The following is a 17,665-nucleotide window of genomic DNA, read 5'->3' as shown; positions in this document are numbered from 1 at the left end:
TTTTTCAACTTCTAAAAAAACAAGAGTGAGGCTTTTGAACTTAAGTAATCATTTTGCAATTGAAATAAATCTTATCCTTTCGCCTGTATCTTCCATTTAATATACATAGCAATACTTAGTATCATCCCATCACAAGTATTGTTAAGCGACTGACTTAGTAGCTGAGAAATGTTTGTAAAAAGTAGAATCTGTACAGAAAAAACTAGATCAATTGTGTTTATTTTTATTATTTTTTAGCTTAGATACTATGTTGATGCTCCCTTTTTGCCAAAATTACTGGAAGTGCCTCTTGGTTTTATATATATAATATATAAATATTATAGTAAATATATACTCGAAATTATTAAAATTATGTCATAGATTATCTATGTCAATGTTATGAGTGAAGATAATGTATAATATACAAATAATTCTGTGGTATGATGATTTATGTAGTATTTGTACAATCCACTTCCTCCAGTCCTCTGAAGGCATCCTTTCCTCTTATATGCAAATACGGTGGTGTGGTACCTAACTTACTCTGTCATGAGACAGACATCTACTGACCTTCCTACAGTCTCCAAAGAACCTTATGGGGCTTATATTCTCACGGTCACATCTTTCTCACTATCACCAATGAATTCATAGCCACATTTAGTCATCATCTAACTTTCTGCAACTAAGTTGTGTCCTTTCTTTAATCAAATAGCACCGAAGCCAAAATACCCACATTTCTGGCATTCGGCTTTAGAGTCCTATAAAATAGACAGTTGTATTTCTAGCTAGGTTTCCTAAGGAATTGATTCTTCATTCTACACCTATTATTTCCCCATTACCTGTGATATCAAATCCCAACTCCTTAGCCTGGTGTTTTCAAATCCTCCTTTGCTCTGGCCTGAAACTACCCTCTCCAGCTTCCTGCTCCAAAAGAAACCTTCCACTTATCATTTATATTTATTTATCTCGGGCAAATACATCAGTTGAGTTAATGCACACTTTCTATATACATATACTTTCTCTCTCTCACACACACGCACACACACACACACTTCCAACTATACACAGCACAAGAAGACGAGATTGACTATCTCTTCTTCAGATGTGTATTTTACTCCTCTCTCAGGGTTTTCCTCTTACAGTCATGCCATGGCTCTGAGTGGAAGGGAGATGATTGCTTGGCAATCTAGTCTGAACCTTTAATGTCATCCTTCAATTAAATGTTCTCAAAACAAGTCTTAAGGAAGGAAAATTTAAATTACATGGTGTGAGGGGTCATAATGGGTAAGTTCTAATGGAGACTAACATCCAGGTCAGAGGAGAGGGATTACTATGATCATTACCTAAATAGGAAGCCTCAGACATCAGATTAGTGTGTCCTTGTTCACACCAATTCACACTTAGTCCAGCTTTACAGGTCACCCCCAAGCCTGTAAATTCTACCCCATGTGATTCAGCAGGCTTGAGGGTGGTTTCTATCTCTAAAATTTTTGATTCGGCTTGTCCAGATGAAATAATTTCCAAGTAAGGGATACTTTCACCAGAATACACAATGGTAATGGTAATGGTACCCTGGAACCAAGGCTACTATTTGGATATTTTGTTGTCTCATATTACTGAACCATCAGAGGAGGAAGTGATTGATCCCAATTTGCTAAGCTGAAGTATGGTTTCTGATACAAAATAGTGGCAAGAAAGATTGTGTTTGGAACACAAAGAATTCTCCATGGAGCCCTTAATGCTTCCATGTTACATAGTAAGTGTAGTGGGACACTGGAGTCACCAAATAAAAACAGAACTACTAAGAAAATTGACCTGGCAAGAATTAACTTGCAGGTCATCCTGTCAGTAAAAATGTTCCACCAAGAGAAGTCCTAGCAGATGGCAATGAAAACATGGAATGGATAGTAGAAAACAGAAGTTTTATATCAACAATGGCTTCATAGCCAAATATAGAAAGAAATTTGGAATTTATCCAGTAACACTTTTTAATCTATTTACATACACACACACACACACACACACACACACACATATATATATCTGTCTCTGTATCATTTATTTAAAACTCAATATGAAAATTTTCAAATGTATTCAAACCAGAGAGAATAGTAGAGTGAACACCAGGTTTGAGCTATCACCTAGCTCAAACAATTAGTATACAGCCAATCTGTTCCATATATACCTCCCAATATTTAGTGCATCTCCTCTAAATTATCTTGAAAATATAAATGTATCCTTTCATTAGTAAATGATTTGTTAAAAAAACAAAAAGCAATGCTATATTTACCTCTAAAACAATGACACTACCATTATCATGTCTAAAAAAAACTAACACAAATTACTCAGTACAACAAATATCCACAGTGTTCTCATTTCTGAGGTTATAAAACTTCTGAGAAGATTACAGAGAAGTCTTGTTATAGTTTGTCTCTTTTTGAATAGGTGTACAAAGTCCGTACATTGTAATTGGTCAGTTCATTTCTTAAGTTAAAATATACAATTGCTCCCTCATCTCCTTTTCTCCTTGCATTTTTTGGTTGGAAAAAATATTGAGTTATTTGTCCTAAAGAGATTCTTTACTTTCAATGTTGCTGATTGTATCTTTTGCAGTGTCATTTAGCGTGTTCTTCTCTTCCCTATATTTCTTATGTACTGGTATTTAAATCTAATCTGAGATTTGATAAGTTAGTTTTCTTTGGAAGTAAAAAGGAGGACTATTTCAAAGGTGGTGTTTCAAGCTTTTAACTTCCACCAGTATGTTCAAAATGGCTTGAGATTTTTGGTGATATTATTGGTCATTGATTACCTTTTGCTAAATTTATTAATTCATTAGGGGTTTGAAAATTACAATATTCTCACTGATAAGTGGGGCTAAACATTAAGTGCACATGGACATAAAAATGGGAACAATAGACATGACACATTACTTGAGGGGCAGATGGAGGAGAAAAGCAAGGGCTGCAAAACTACCTACTGGGTACCATGTTCACTGTCTAGTTGATGGAATCATTTTTACCCCAAAACTCAGTGTCTCACAATATACCCATGTAAAAAATCTGCATATATATTCTCTGAATCTTAAATAAAAATTAAAATTATAAAATTAAATATGTAATAGCTTAATTCTTACTAGAAATTATTATGTTTACATATAATATAGAATTATAAAAACTTTATAGAGAGGGTCTGAACTGATCATATTAACAGAAATTTTTCAAAACCATTAAGAATTATCCCCATACAATAACTACTTTCTCAATTTCTCTACTGTGACACAAAAACCAAGCTATGCAAATAAAACCCATTAGAGTTCTACCAATCTAAAAGCGATTGAAAATTATAGTATATTTTCTACATTTTTTCCTTTAACTGTTGCATTTGACTCCAATGAGTTTAAGGATTTTGTATTTTTAATCTTGTTTTTATTAAAACTGTTCTACAAATAAATTTGTCATCTCTAGAGAATAGTCTTTATTTTCAGACTATTTGTTGGACTGAACCAAGGTTGCACTGGTATTATTTCAGTAAAATTTCAAAACCTTACCAAAATCCTTTCAGGATACTTTAAGACTAAATTACATTTCAATAAATATTAATTACCCTAAGAAAGAAAAGAAAATTATAATATTCTCTCATCCTTTTTTTATTAGTTGGAATTCTATGAAGAGAAATTTGTCTTTACTCTGCAATAACTCTAAGGAAAGAATGGAATAGGAAAGCTAGGATAAACACACAATTTCTCCCTAAATACCGCTAATTTTAAATATATTAATATTTATATATAATATGACATATATTGTATATAATATAAATATATAAATATTAATATATTTAAATATATTAACATTTAAGTTGTGTCTAGAATTATTGCAAAGTGACCATGTGATGTTTTTATAGTGTTTTTTAACATAAATTTTATTAAAATAATGTTTCAACCATTACTATTTTATATGTTTCAACCATTACAGTCATTCTTACTGATGCTCAAACTTTCCTATATTTGATTAGCAAGAGCCTGTTCAGGCTGGCTTCTGACTCCTATTGGCACAATGTATTCTTCAAGGCATCCTAGCTCCTTTTTATGACAAGATATTCCAGGCCCATCTTATATCTTTACACCTGGTATTAGTCACTTATCAAGGATCCATGGTGCCTTTATTTATGGTGCTAGCTGCACTGATTGCTACTTAGTTGATCATTGTTTCTAGACCTTTTCAGTGGAGAGTGCTAATGCACACACACACGTAGATATCTATCTATATCTATCTCTCTCTCTCTCTCTCCATATATATATATATGTGTGTGTGTATATGTATATATATCTCCTGTATGTATGTATACATGTTTCTAGACTGAAAAACTCTTAACTCAAATTTGGGTATACAACATATTGCCTAACCTCATTGGATCTAATATTATAGATTACATTTATTTTATTTTTTTTTTTTTTGAGACGGAGTCTCGCTCTGTCGCCCAGGCTGGAGTGCAGTGGCCGGATCTCAGCTCACTGCAAGCTCCGCCTCCCAGGTTTACGCCATTCTCCTGCCTCAGCCTCCCGAGCAGCTGGAACTACAGAGGCCTGCCACCTCGCCCGGCTAGTTTTTTTTTTGTATTTTTTAGTAGAGACAGGGTTTCACCGTGTTAGCCAGGATGGTCTCGATCTCCTGACCTCGTGATCCGCCCGTCTTGGCCTCCCAAAGTGCTGGGATTACAGGCTTGAGCCACCGCGCCCGGCCATAGATTACATTTAAAGCCATGACACCAGATAAGGTCATTAAGGAAGTAAATATAGACAGCAAAAGAAGATATTCCACAGATTGAATTTTGGAACACTCCAGCAATGAAGACTAAGAGCACATGAGCACTGAAGTAGGAGGAAAACCAGGGGAGTGTGGTGAAACCAAGTGAATAAAATGTATCCAAGGGAAGGGCACATTAATGACATATAATTCTGCTAATACATCAATTAAAAGGAGGTATGGATATTGATCACTGGATTTATTACTGTGAATGCCTTTAATGTTATTGATGAAAATATTTGCATTAGAGTGGTAAAGGAAAAAACTGATTAGAGTTGGTGAAAAATGAACTGGAGGAGAGGAAATATATACAAGGAATACGACTAAAATTTGGGCTTAGAAACATGGACTGTAGGAGCAAGAAGGAAGACAGCTAATAGCAATGTACATTTGGGTAGAGAGTAGATGTCATGAGGACAGAGTGTAATATTTCTCCCAATACTTCTGTTTTTTTTTTTTTTTTTTTTTTTTAGTGAATTTTCTAGACAAGATCATCAGCTAATAATCAGGGTGCAACCAGAAATGAAGATTTGAGAGAGGTAAAGTGATTGGGTCATTAAAAGGTATTATGTCTAGCAATGCTTCTATGACTCAGTGAGTTTAGTGGTTATAAATATCAAATAAGCCCTAAGGTCATGTTACTGAGTTGTTCTTCAATCATTCATTTAAAACAGTGCGGATGGAAATACTAAGGAGAAAGAAAGTGGATTCAACTGAGGTGAGGTTTGCCTGGGAAGATCAATAAATTGAAAAAGAAACAGGAGAATTGAGGTTATACAGAAGGAAGTGAGTAAAATAATTGCAGGAAAAAATTCAAGTAGGAGGAAAATGAGAATATGAGTGTCCTGGCTTGAATTGTATCTCCCAAAAAGATATGAGCAAGTCCTGACCCCCTTGTACCTGTGAATGTGACCTTTTCTGAAAAGAGATTCTTTGCAGACCTTATCAAGTTAAGATGAGGTCATTAGGGTGGGCCTTAGTCAAAGATGACTAGTGTCTTTTTAAGAACAGAAGACAGAGACATAAAGGGAGAAGATGGCCATGTGGTAACGGAAGCAGCTGTTGGAGTGATACATCTATAAAACAAGGAATTCAGGCTGTCAGCAAACACCAGGAGGCGGAAGAGGTAAGGAGGATGCTTCCCTACAGGTCTCAGAGGGAGCATGGCTCTGCTGACACCTTGATTTTTTATTTCTGGCCTTCAAAAGTGCGAGACAATAAAGTCCCATTTAAGGTCACACAGCTTGTGGTACTTTGTTACTGCAGTCTTAGGAAATGCTTTCATTTTTATGTTGTCTGTGGTTAATTTAACACCACAGTGGCAGAGGTGGGTGGTTGTGATAGAGATCGCATGGTCCTACAAAGCCTAAAATGTTTATTATTTGTCCCTTTATAGAAGTTTGTTAACCCCCGGTCTAGAGTTTGGAAATGGGAATGAAAGGCTGAAGTAGGCCACAACCCAGTGCAAGGTTGCATATAAGAAGGTCTGAATAAGTGTAAAAATTATGTGCATTCAAAACAGCAACATTAACTGTGGACTTTGGTAATAAGAAAAGGAATCATGTTGGAGAGTGAAATTGAGTTAGTTGGGAATAGACCAAATTACATTCTCAGGGGAGAATTTCATTTCTTGGTGAGGAAAATTATGCCCTTTGGGTTGGTAAATATTATCTCCTCTTTAATAAAACAGTGGCCTGGCCACCTGTTAGACACTGAGAAGTCTAGACTAATACTCAATGTATTCGGATGTTTGCTCGCTATTTCCGATGGAAAAGTCTGGTTTGATTGTTAAAGTGAAATATATGACCTTTCAGAGTCTGAAAACACCATTGCTTCATTTCAAGGTTTAAGATAAACCCATTTTTCTTTTCTTTCTTTTGTAGTAAAATGTGCTTGAATAATATTGATTAACTATCCTGACCATTATGTGAACTAAATATATATCTATATACATATAAAAAATGATGATACCTTCCAGTCATTTTCTTGCAACGTCCTTTTGAATACGTTATATAATTTAATCCTTAAAACAGCCCTATAAATCTGGTTTTTTTTAACAAAAAAAATTCTGCTTTACAAAGGAAGAAGTTGAGACTCAGTAAAATTAAGTGACCATCCCAGAGTCTCAGCTACTTAAGAGTAGGGTGAATCTTGGATAATTCTTGTAGCAAATTTATTTGTTGGTAGAAAACAAATGCAAACTAATACTGCTTAAGATCCTCTAAAGTTTTTCTCTTGGAAAAAGAATTTATTAGAATTGTAGACTTTCTCAGTGCAAGGCTTTCTTTATCCTTGGAATTAGGCAGAATAAACAATGCCAAAAATTCAATGTGTGTTTTTTTTTTTTTTCTGTTTTCAAACTCATAGAAATTGTAAATATGAGCAATTGATCATGTCTCTGAGAATTAACTCTTTCTGTACAGAGCGCTGCAGAGCTTTGATGTGACCTGATACTTCGTCCCTAAAGAGTCTAGAATACCAATGGAAAAGAAAACCATGTAGCAAATTAGCCCAAGAACCATTAAAGACAAAACAAAACAAAAACAAACAAACAAAGAAAACACAAGGGTCCCAGTGATGTCCCTAAGGAATACTTGGCTTAAAAACTTTTTGGAAGGAGGCGAGGTCTCTGGTATAAACTTCCGCCCTCCTCTGGCTTCTGTTCCCTTACCCTCTGCCCCCTGCGGAGTTGTGTTTTCTGGGAATCAGCAAGTAAGATCACAAGTGGTCTTTTCTTTTATTCACTCTCTCCCATAAAGAAAGCTTTATCACGTGTGGCCTTAAACTTGCAGCAAATTGCAAAGAAATGGCTCAAAAGCTTCAGCTCTTTCTGTGCCCTGGGAGCTGAGATGCACGTCAGTGGCCTTGCCAGCGTGGCCAATTCTCTGCTGACTGCCAGAAAAAAGAGGCCAGGAGGAAAGAGGAAAGAGAAGAGATTGCTCAGGGGTGAGACCATGCCCTTCATCTTTTCTTTCCCCTAATCTGCTCTGCCTGTGTTCACCCACACTCTCCCCACCTGGCAAAATTGTTCAAAATTGCTGTGGAGTTTACCTCAGTTTCCTCTTTCAGCCTGTGGTGTGTGGTCCATCCTCTTGCTGAGCACATTGAAAGGAACTGGCTATCTTTGATCTCTACCTCCAGGTAAGACTTCGTTCTCTCATTTTATATTTTGTGACTAATACATCAGATTCTTATGGGAGATTAACCCTTAATTTCTGTGCTATTTATGTTTTATCCATAAAAATTATCAATGAAAGATGATGATCCCCTTGTTAGTTTGATGAAAATAAGACAGAAGATTGGTTAAGGAAATCAGATAAACTCAAATTTGAGTTCAAATTTTGAATCTCATGCTTGTAAGTTGTTTAGTTTTTGACCAGTCACTTAATTGCTTTGGGCCATCTAATTTAAACAATGGAATTCTAATACTATGCTTGTTGGGTTGTTTTAAGGATTAGAAAAAGTACATACATCACCCAACACAAAAATAGTACTTATTAAATCTGAATCTGACACAAATAATTTGTATTGGTTGGGAAATTAGTTTCTAAACAACACACACTCCTCTCCAGCAAGTGCCATGAGGCTATTTTTTAGCTCGTCTGAAGGGAGGCATCCTGGTGTCCAGAAGTCAAGCCGGGACAGAGGTTTTCCTCATTGGAGATGGCCAAGAGAAGACAGGGAGGAGCGTGGTTGCCTTTAGGACTTTCTCTGTGGCAGTCCTTGGGGACTGATTGCTGGACAGAGTCCGAATCAGTTGCAGAGCGGAGGGGTTGAGTACATCTGTGGGATCTAACTACAACCTTCATAAGCCACTTGCTCTCTATATTTAAAATCTGAAGGGTTGATTTTGAAACCCATGAGGATAGATTATTCAATGTTTTTGAGCTAAAGGAAGAGAAACTGCTTGGCTTGTTTTTCTTTGGCCTCCAGAATAAGTTATGCTCGAAACCCAGGGTATTGGATGAAAACTGTCATATGTCTTTTCCTGGAAGACTCTATTCAAGTGGCCAGAGATCAATTAAGGATTTGCCAAATGCAAATCATTCTGAATAACTGTGTACTCTTGCTCTACTTCTGCAGTTGCAAATGAAGAGAGAGAGCCTTCAGGCCCCAAGGATCTTTCCATTCACGTCATTGAGCTTCCTTCCCTCTCTTTTTACAGGGGATGAACTGTAGCCTCCTTGGAACACACTACACTTGCAATAATTTGCGCATTAGCCATCAAGACACTTCAGTAAAGCTATGTAGTGCCAATAGTTTAAGCTGGATACTATTTTGCCCTAACACAAAGTGAACTGAGATAACTATATTTATCTTTCATTATCACTTTTGAATTTCAGTTACAGTGATTTTTCTGTCAATATCTCCATATATTAGATAACTTAAAATGTCCTGTAGTGTCTCAAGTTTTTCAGTAGTGTTTTTAACATAATTATTTTTTCTCTTTGGCATTAGCATTCTAGATGTAACACTTTGGATCTTTTAAAGACAAATTTAGGATAAGTGATAGCATATTTTATTATTAAACAATTTATTTGTATTTTCTGGCCACTGGCTTTAATATTATGACTGATGAGAAATAATATGATATCTGAATCCCCAAAACAGAAGGCCAATTTGAATTATATAATTTAATCGTTTGAAGAAGATTGCAATTTAAGCCATAAATTTAATAATTATCCATTTCTTATTTTAAAAGCTTTCTGGTTTGTATATCTCTTGCTTGGCAATGTTTTTTACTCAGAGTTTTGTAGTGAAGATATCTATTTACCATTGTATAACTCTGTGTTTCCCAAACCCTGTTTTCCTTGTCCTGGCAAAATATTGGTCTAGAAAAGTAGTCCTAGTGACTCAGTAGATATAGGAAGTTGGCTGTTGGTATCAGATACTGGTAAGGAAGAATCTCTATATTCTTCGTTTCTTAAACTTTGTTTTTTAAATCAGTAATAGATGTTGAATTTTATCAACATGTTTTTCATGTACTGAAATTCTGTTTTTTATTTTGAATTATTCATGTGGTAATTTAGGTGAATAAATTTCCCGTAATTAACCAATTGTTTCATCTTTTAGAATAATTCTAATCATAGAACAAGAGTTAATTTGGATTTGCTAGCATTTTACTTAGAATTTTTGTAATCTATGGGCTTGATCTGAAATTTTCCTTTCTGTGCTATCTTTGTGCTGTTTTGTTACCAAGATAATTTTAGTTTTGTCAAACTAATGGAGACAAAGATTATCTGTTTCCATTATCTGCTATCTTTCCTCAAAGAATATCCCTTGATAAAGCACTTCTGGTACATCATCTATTCTTAGTATCTTTGTTTAGGGAATAGTTTCAGAGTATTTTTGATAATGTCTTTCTTGGCTATTTTCTCTTCTGGTTTTTATCAATAAAGGTAATGAATATTTGCTAGAAACTTATCCATTAAGTCAAGATATTAAACTTACTTCTACATTCGATGCATCTTCTTATGTTTTATACTCCTAAATATCTGTGTTTTATCTCATTAATATGTATTTGTATCTTTTTTTTTTTGGTCTTGATTGGCATTATTAGCTCTTTGTTTTGCTTATTTTTTGTTTTTAAATTTTTCTGTTTCACTCACTCTTCTTTTAAAGTTACACATGCTTATAAAATGAATCTAAAAGCCTAATAATAATTTTTTTGAAACCAGACCCTTGCTTCATCCTTTCTTTACTCATTTCCCACTCCCTGGAGGAATCCACTTAACTTTTAAACTGTTGAAGTCCTCTGCTGTTTTACCTTCATATTATTAATGCAAAGCAAACCGTTTATACTACTATTACTTGATTTTTCAGTTTGAGAAAGTATGAATTGAAATGATGTTGGATGAGGTTTAGTAAACACAAAACAAGCATTGCATAAAGTCAAGGTGATATACACATAGTCAGAATAAATTTCTGCCACAATAAATGAAATTTGACTCATAACATTATTCCTTTAGGAATAATATTATTCCACTTCTATGATGTGGATATAGAAGTTCTCTATTAATGTACAATTGTGTCATGTGACAATATTAAGGAGACTGAGAAATTACTTTGTTGAATTCTTTGATTTAGGTTAGATTATCAGGCAGGCACTGAGCCATGTGGAATCCTAAAGAAGTAGGGGCACAGGCTCAAGCCTGTAATCCCAGCACTTTGGGAGGCCGAGACGGGCGAATCACGAGGTCAGGAGATCGAGACCATCCTGGCTAACACGGTGAAACCCCGTCTCTACTAAAAAATACAAAAAACTAGCCGGGCGAGGTGGCGGGCGCCTGTAGTCCCAGCTACTCCGGAGGCTGAGGCAGGAGAATAGCGTAAACCCAGGAGGGGGAGCTTGCAGTGAGCTGAGATCCGGCCACTGCACTCCAGCCCGGGCGACAGAGCGAGACTCCGTCTCAAAAAAAAATAAATAAATAAATAAAAGAAGTAGGGGCACAGGATATGTAAATATTGATGTGAACAGGGAGAAAATAGGTTCAGTGTGTGATCCTGTCCTGTGAGGGGTGGTGGGAAATTGAGCATGGGAAGCAAGGCTGTCTTTTTAAAGACTGATCAAAGACTGTTCTTTCACCTGAATTCAATCTAAGCCTGAGGCACAAATCATGTTGCTCCCTTATTTGTCAAACAAAAACAATACACAAATTGGACCTCTTCTCTTTTGTCATATTTTAAGGCTTACTTTGGGTGCTACAGGAATCATAAGGTGGTATAAGGATCTACAATGAATGTAAAACTTTTCTATTTGTTTTGCTAAGAAGACAGATATAAAGGCTTTAAAGACTTTATTCTAATGAATCAATATTCAAATAGTTGAATTCCTCTTCTTCCTTTCCTGCTTGCTCCTAGTTTAAACTGGCAAGACCACAAAGTTAGCAAAATTCTGTCTCATTATTTATTCCAAAGGCAACACTTAAATTTATTCTTTGCCATAATGAGGCTTAAACTGGAGGGATTGAGAAAGAATGCTAGCTACAGAGTTCCAATAGCAGGATTAGTTAATCAGATATCCTGGTTGATTTTAATTGAAAACATTTGCCAACTTACTGTGACAACAAAAGGTAGATTCACTTTAAATTGGGTCCATAGAATTGTGGTATATTGTTGAATAAAAAACTTTAATAAATTGTGTAGTATTTATTTATTTATTTATTTTTACTTTAAAAACTAACTTTGACAGATCAGAGTCAAGGAATGTGTTTATAATGGACACTTCATCCAAAGAAAATATCCAGTTATTCTGCAAAACTTCAGTGCAACCTGTTGGAAGGCCTTCTTTTAAAACAGAATATCCCTCCTCAGAGGAAAAGCAACCATGCTGTGGTGAACTAAAGGTAGAGCAACCAAGAAGTAAATAGTGTTGATGCTCTTAATTTTCTGTCCAGATATCTTCTATATGAAGTTAGAATGAGCATTGTTTTCTCCTTTTTAAAGAACGATCTTAGATGCAATTTACTAAAACCACACCTTGCCAGGCGGTGCCAGCAATCTCTACCTGACCATGTCGGTTAAATTACTTTCCAGGGCTCTTTTAAATGCCCCTCCTAAAGAGAAAAGACAGAAATAGTAGAAACTACTATTTATCGAACTTCTGCCATGTGCAAGATATTATGCCAAGCACAGATATAACATTTAATCTGTGAAACATCATATTACTCCCATTTTGCAAATAAAAATGGGAATAATGTTACAGAGTAAGGAGAAGAGCTGCTTTTTAAGTAATGCTTTGTGTGCTCCTATTCTTTCTTTATACAAATATTCGCTCAACAAATCTCTGCTTTTTTCATATAAATGCTAACCTTCCCTGTGAATGTTCTGTCACAGATCCATGTCTAGCAAAATATATAAGCTGGATATCAAAGACATGTTTTCCATTGAGAAAAACATTTGACTATGAATTTAATAAGCATAAACATAAACACAAGGAATAATAGTTGCACTTTTTCAGTCTGTACATTATGTTCCCTGGTGGTGCACGCACCACCCTGTGAAATACATACTCTCAAATGCTGGATGTGTTATAGGATGTCAGGTGTGTGGCTTATGGTTTCATTTACTTTCTTACCAATGAATATCTCACCATACACTGACTCTTTGATGTAAGACTCCTTTGAGTGACCCTCTGGACCAGAGTGGAAGAAGACAAAGAGAATTCAATATACATTTCGCATAAAAATCAAATATATATTTTAAATTCCAAGAGAATTTGAACTTTTGAAAATGTACATGTGCTTAAGGCTGGTGGAAACCTTGAACAGTGTTTGAATTTCAGCAATAATAAAGTTGATATCATACATTGTTCTTTGTTGTTTGTTTTGTATTTGTTTGTCTATTTACTTAGTTTCCAACTGTGTGTCAAGCCGGAGTCAGACTAAGTGTGACCTGTCATATTTTCCAGGTGTTCTTGGTGCCTTGTCTTTTGTTTACTTTGCCAAAGCATTGGCAGAAGGCTATCTGAAGAGCACCATCACTCAGATAGAGAGAAGGTTTGATATCCCTTCTTCACTGGTGGGAGTTATTGATGGTAGTTTTGAAATTGGTAGGTATTACAGATGACTTTAATTTTAAGCCCAAGATCTTATAGGCGTCGCTAAAGGACATCTTCTGCATTCTGTTGTCTGCTGGGATCTGATTCTATTCATAAAATCTTTTTTGGGGGGACAGAATTTGCCATGATCTTATTCTACAGGAGAGGCAATTTTCTCAGAGCAATCAACAGTAAATTTTTCTCCCAAGGTGTTCGGTATTGTACGGTTCACACAATTCAGAGTTCCACATCAGAGTAAGTGATTTTCTTGGAGAAGAGGGTGAGATGCTAATTGGTATTTTGAGTTATAAATATGTAGAAGTGTCTTTACAGAAGAACAATACACCTGGGAGCCCTATGATTCAATTTTAGAGATGTGGAATAATCCAAATGCGCTCTACAAGAATTTACTGCAATGATGAAAGAAGTTACATCATAAAAGGGATTTTTCCACCCAGTGGCCTAGAAAGAATAAAGGAATTCTATTACCAAGAACACAAGATTCGAGCAGGCAATAAAAATTCAAATCTCAGGTGTCTTTGGTTAGCAATTGACTATAGACTCCTTAGAAATTAAAAAGACCGAGTAATTTGAGTCACTGTGTTAGAAGTAATTTAAAGAGTATAATCCTAGTTAGTCTGCTTCCTGAATTGATTAACTAAAAGGCCTTAATTTTTTGTTGAAGTAAACAAAACAGTACCCTCTCTGGTCCTTGAGGCTTGTTTAGATTCAGATATATGCTATAGTAAAACCTCTAACTGCTCCAATTTTAACTTTACCTGATGAACTTTCAGAATAGTGAATATATATTTTTCAACCCTTTAACAATTTATTTCTTTTTGTATATACTATGTGTTTTGGTTCTCACTCTGAATAGCACAGAAAAAATAAAATGAATAAGTAACCTTTTGCCTTCAGGCATTTACTTCCCAAATTCATCTTTTGTCATCCTTCCAGAATGACATTTCTTAGTGCCAAACTTTAATGTCCACACAAATTACTGGGCAATCTTTTAAAAATCTTTTTTAAAACCTGATTCGGTAGGAACAGAATAAAATTCTGAATTTCTAATAAGCTCCTAAATGATGTTGATGCTTCTAGTCAGTTGATCACACTTTGTGTAGCAGGTTTCCGAAACATCTGATCACATCAATCTTTTATGTAATTTGCTTAGATTGGCCCAGATGGTTGATTTATTCCTTGAGCCCTGTTCTACTGATGGCCCTGCACTGAATGAAGGGCCAAAGAGAATCAAGGTAAATGTTGACACATTATATCATTAGAGGAAACAAGGAGAAAGAGGTAACTGGTGCAGATAAAAGAATAGAGCAGATATGAGCAGGCAAAACATTACATATCATGATGTTTTGATGTTTTTCTCACTCTAGATTATTACATAAAAATATTTCAGAGCCGAAGAGGCATATAAATGATTTGGTCCAAAGCTTTGTTTGGGGTCCCAGGTCCTGATGCAACTTGAGAGAAAAGTTCATAGAGAGTACTAAGTTTTCACAGGAAGTAGCAGAAACCCCTGACTCCAAATTCACATTAATTTTTCCAGACCATTCTAGGTATATAATTTATTGGATTAGTTGCCTTAAAATGGCTTAAAAGTTATCTTACTTCCATTGAAAACCTTTATCCCAAACATTACAAGTTTGCCATAATTATTTGAATTACATAAATTTCCAGACAAATGACTTTCCTGCACATAATCTTAATTTACTTCTTTTGCCTCTTTTTGCATTCCTTCCTTCCAAGGTTCTGGAACCAACATCATCCTCCATCTTTATGTTATTTGTATGTGGCAACTTTGTTGAAATTCTGTTAGTTTTAATTAATTTTCCATGGAAACTGTAGAGTTTTCTGGACAAATTGTCTGAAACAAAATATAATGTCATATCTTTCTTTGCAACTCTTAGATCTGTTTTTTTTTATTGTTGTTGTTGTTACCTTATTACATTAGCCTCAGTACTATGTTGAAGAGAAGCATTTACAATGGACATCTTTCTCTTCTGTTTGACCTTGATGCAAATACTTTCAAAATTTTAGTATTAAGCAATATGCTTGCTTTGTGGTTTTGATAGATACACTTTAAAAGCTGGTGTGCTCAGATTTGTTTTTTCCTACCATAAATGAATGATTAATTCTATTTAGTACTTTTACGATGTCTATTAACTATGGAATTATTCCCCTTCCATTTGTTATATAGTGATTTAATTAATAATTTATTTTTACTTGGTGGTACTCTTGTACTAGTATAATAAATTGCGCTTGGTTAGGATATTTTTATTTTTATATACTATTCAGTTTGCTAATATTTTGTTTAGGATTTTTACATCTATCATAACCAAGTTTAGGCTCTAATTGTCTTTTCTTATATTATCCTTGACTAGTTTTGGTTTTAAGAAAATAGTAGCCTTACAAGATGAATTCAATGACTTTCTTTCTTTTCTGTTATCTGAAGTGTGTGTGTGCATAGAGAGAAAAAGAGAAAAGAGAGCAAGAATATGTTACTTTAAAGTTTGGTAAGACATATTTCTAAAACTTTCTGTACCTGTTTTTTTGTGAGAGGCTAATGATAGTAAATACGGAAAAATTTTTATATCCAATTTCATTTTTTAAAGATTTTGTATCATAATTTATATTCCAAGTGTATCTCCTGAGATCTCAGAAAAGATATTAAGGAAGCAAAAACTTTGATAGATACGGTATATATATATATATATTACAGATGCTGAACGTATATTGTCTTGTATATGATATGCCCATTAGCATAACACAGATATAGAGTGTAAACAGGAGTCCTTTATTGTGTGGTGTTGGTGAAGTGTAGGCGAGAACAGGAGAGAATTGCCTATAAAGTGACAGTCAACTTTCATTTTCTATTGGTTTGTTTATTGTGGTAAATTAACAAACATATAGAAAGATTATCAAAATAATATGATGTACAATGTCTTCTACTAAATTCTTAAATTTCAAATGAGAAATCTTATGCTCAATTTGACTTGTTTTTCTAAGACCACCAGAGCGGGCACAAAAGAACCAGCGACTAGGCAAGTGTAGGAGCAAAACTGCAAGTTTATTTTGGTCACCTAAGGTGTGGGGAAGAGGTCTGTCAGCCTCTGGCAAAGAAGGCCGACAGAGTCCCCCCGTGGGGCTCTCGGAGGGCGTTCCTGGAGTCCTGACATCCCGACAGGAGTGAAGGACTGAGGAAGGCCGCGCGTGGCGTCCCTCCAGAGCGGCTTTTCTAGGAGTGGGAGGGCAATAGGCGGGGCACGGGCGTGTCGGGGGGGCGTTCCACAGGTGCGACCAGGTAAATCTTGGTCTCTTCAGATTGACATCACCTGGCGCATGCCTAGTTGGTCTGCACCTTCCTGGGTCGTGGGCTGCATTTTCGCGCGCGCGGGAAAAGTTGGGGGGGGAGATGAAGAACCCGGGAGTGCACCATCTTGCCTCCGCTCATCCAAACATTCCAACCTTTTATTGGTAATAGTGATAAGGGGCGCCGTGGTCTGTCTGGCTACTTCCTGCTGTTAAGGGGCGTCGTTAAGGTCGGGGCCCATGGTTGGCATTTGGACGCACGGATGAAAAATAAAATAAGGCACAGTATTAGTATAGGAACGAGGAATGGAAGCATTTGTTGGAATAGGGGAAAAACCCAGAAGGAAGGTCCCAGCAAGGTTGAGGAGTAAGAGATAGTTAAGAAAATTTAGTAAGTTTGAGGCGAGTGGGGGAAAGCCAAACTGATTTCCACTGATTGCTTTCGGTAGGGACCCTTTTTAGCTGGGAATGAGGAATGAGTGCGCAGAGTAGTTGTTGGCCAGGCAGCAATTAAGGAGTGGAGTTTTTGTGGAGTGGATGGCTTTCCGCTTACTCCTACTACAGAGATATCGGATGGAAGGCTAGGTCCAGAGAAGGACGGCAAAACAGAATAGGTAGCCTCGCTATTGATTAAAAATTGATTGTCTTACCCGCTACCAGGAGAGTTACCCGCGGCTCGGCGAGGGTGATGGGGGTCCCCGAGTCTCGGCACCTTCAGTTGTTGTCGTCCAGATGTAGGAGCTGGAAGGAGCTCCCAGGATCCTGGGAAAGGGGGTCACGTGGAGATGCAGCACCTGTTCTCAGGGTGGGGCAATCAGACTTCCAGTGTCCTCCCTGCTGGCAAGCAGGGCAGGGGGCTGCTGGTGGACGAGGGTTAGGACATTCACTGGCCCAATGTCCTGATGCCTTGCACTTATAGCAAGGCTGCGTTGGGGCTCGGGGACCTTGCGGACACCTGTTGGCATAGTGTCCTGCCTTGCCTCCCTTATAGCAGGCTCCTTTCGTAGCCTTGGAGTCTGCGGAG

At 36.3% G+C, this 17,665-nt stretch overlaps 1 protein-coding gene across 4 annotated transcripts in view; it reads left to right on the top strand.

Annotated features, from left to right (window-relative positions):
* Positions 1-7,386: 7,386 nt before the first annotated feature.
* The window catches only part of SLCO1C1 (solute carrier organic anion transporter family member 1C1), a 69,562-nt gene continuing 59,283 nt past the window's right edge, over positions 7,387-17,665 (top strand). Inside the window, exons 1-4 of one of the 4 annotated variants that reach the window (XM_033222714.1) lie at positions 7,387-7,724; positions 7,848-7,919; positions 11,971-12,124; positions 13,189-13,329. Coding sequence is in view for 1 of the 4 variants with exons in the window: in XM_033222713.1 (XP_033078604.1) it covers positions 11,996-12,140; positions 13,189-13,329 (286 nt within the window). In the remaining 3 variants the exon portion in view is untranslated. Of the gene's footprint in view, positions 7,920-11,970; positions 12,141-13,188; positions 13,330-17,665 lie in introns of all 4 variants that reach the window. The other 3 variants (XM_033222716.1, XM_033222713.1, XM_033222715.1) reach the window with 3 other exon arrangements.

The sequence above is a fragment of the Trachypithecus francoisi genome, unplaced genomic scaffold, assembly GCF_009764315.1.
Source record: "Trachypithecus francoisi isolate TF-2019V2 unplaced genomic scaffold, Tfra_2.0 Lachesis_group11, whole genome shotgun sequence".
Classification (NCBI taxonomy): Eukaryota; Metazoa; Chordata; class Mammalia; order Primates; family Cercopithecidae; genus Trachypithecus; species Trachypithecus francoisi.
This window is presented reverse-complemented; position numbering and strand designations above follow the sequence as displayed.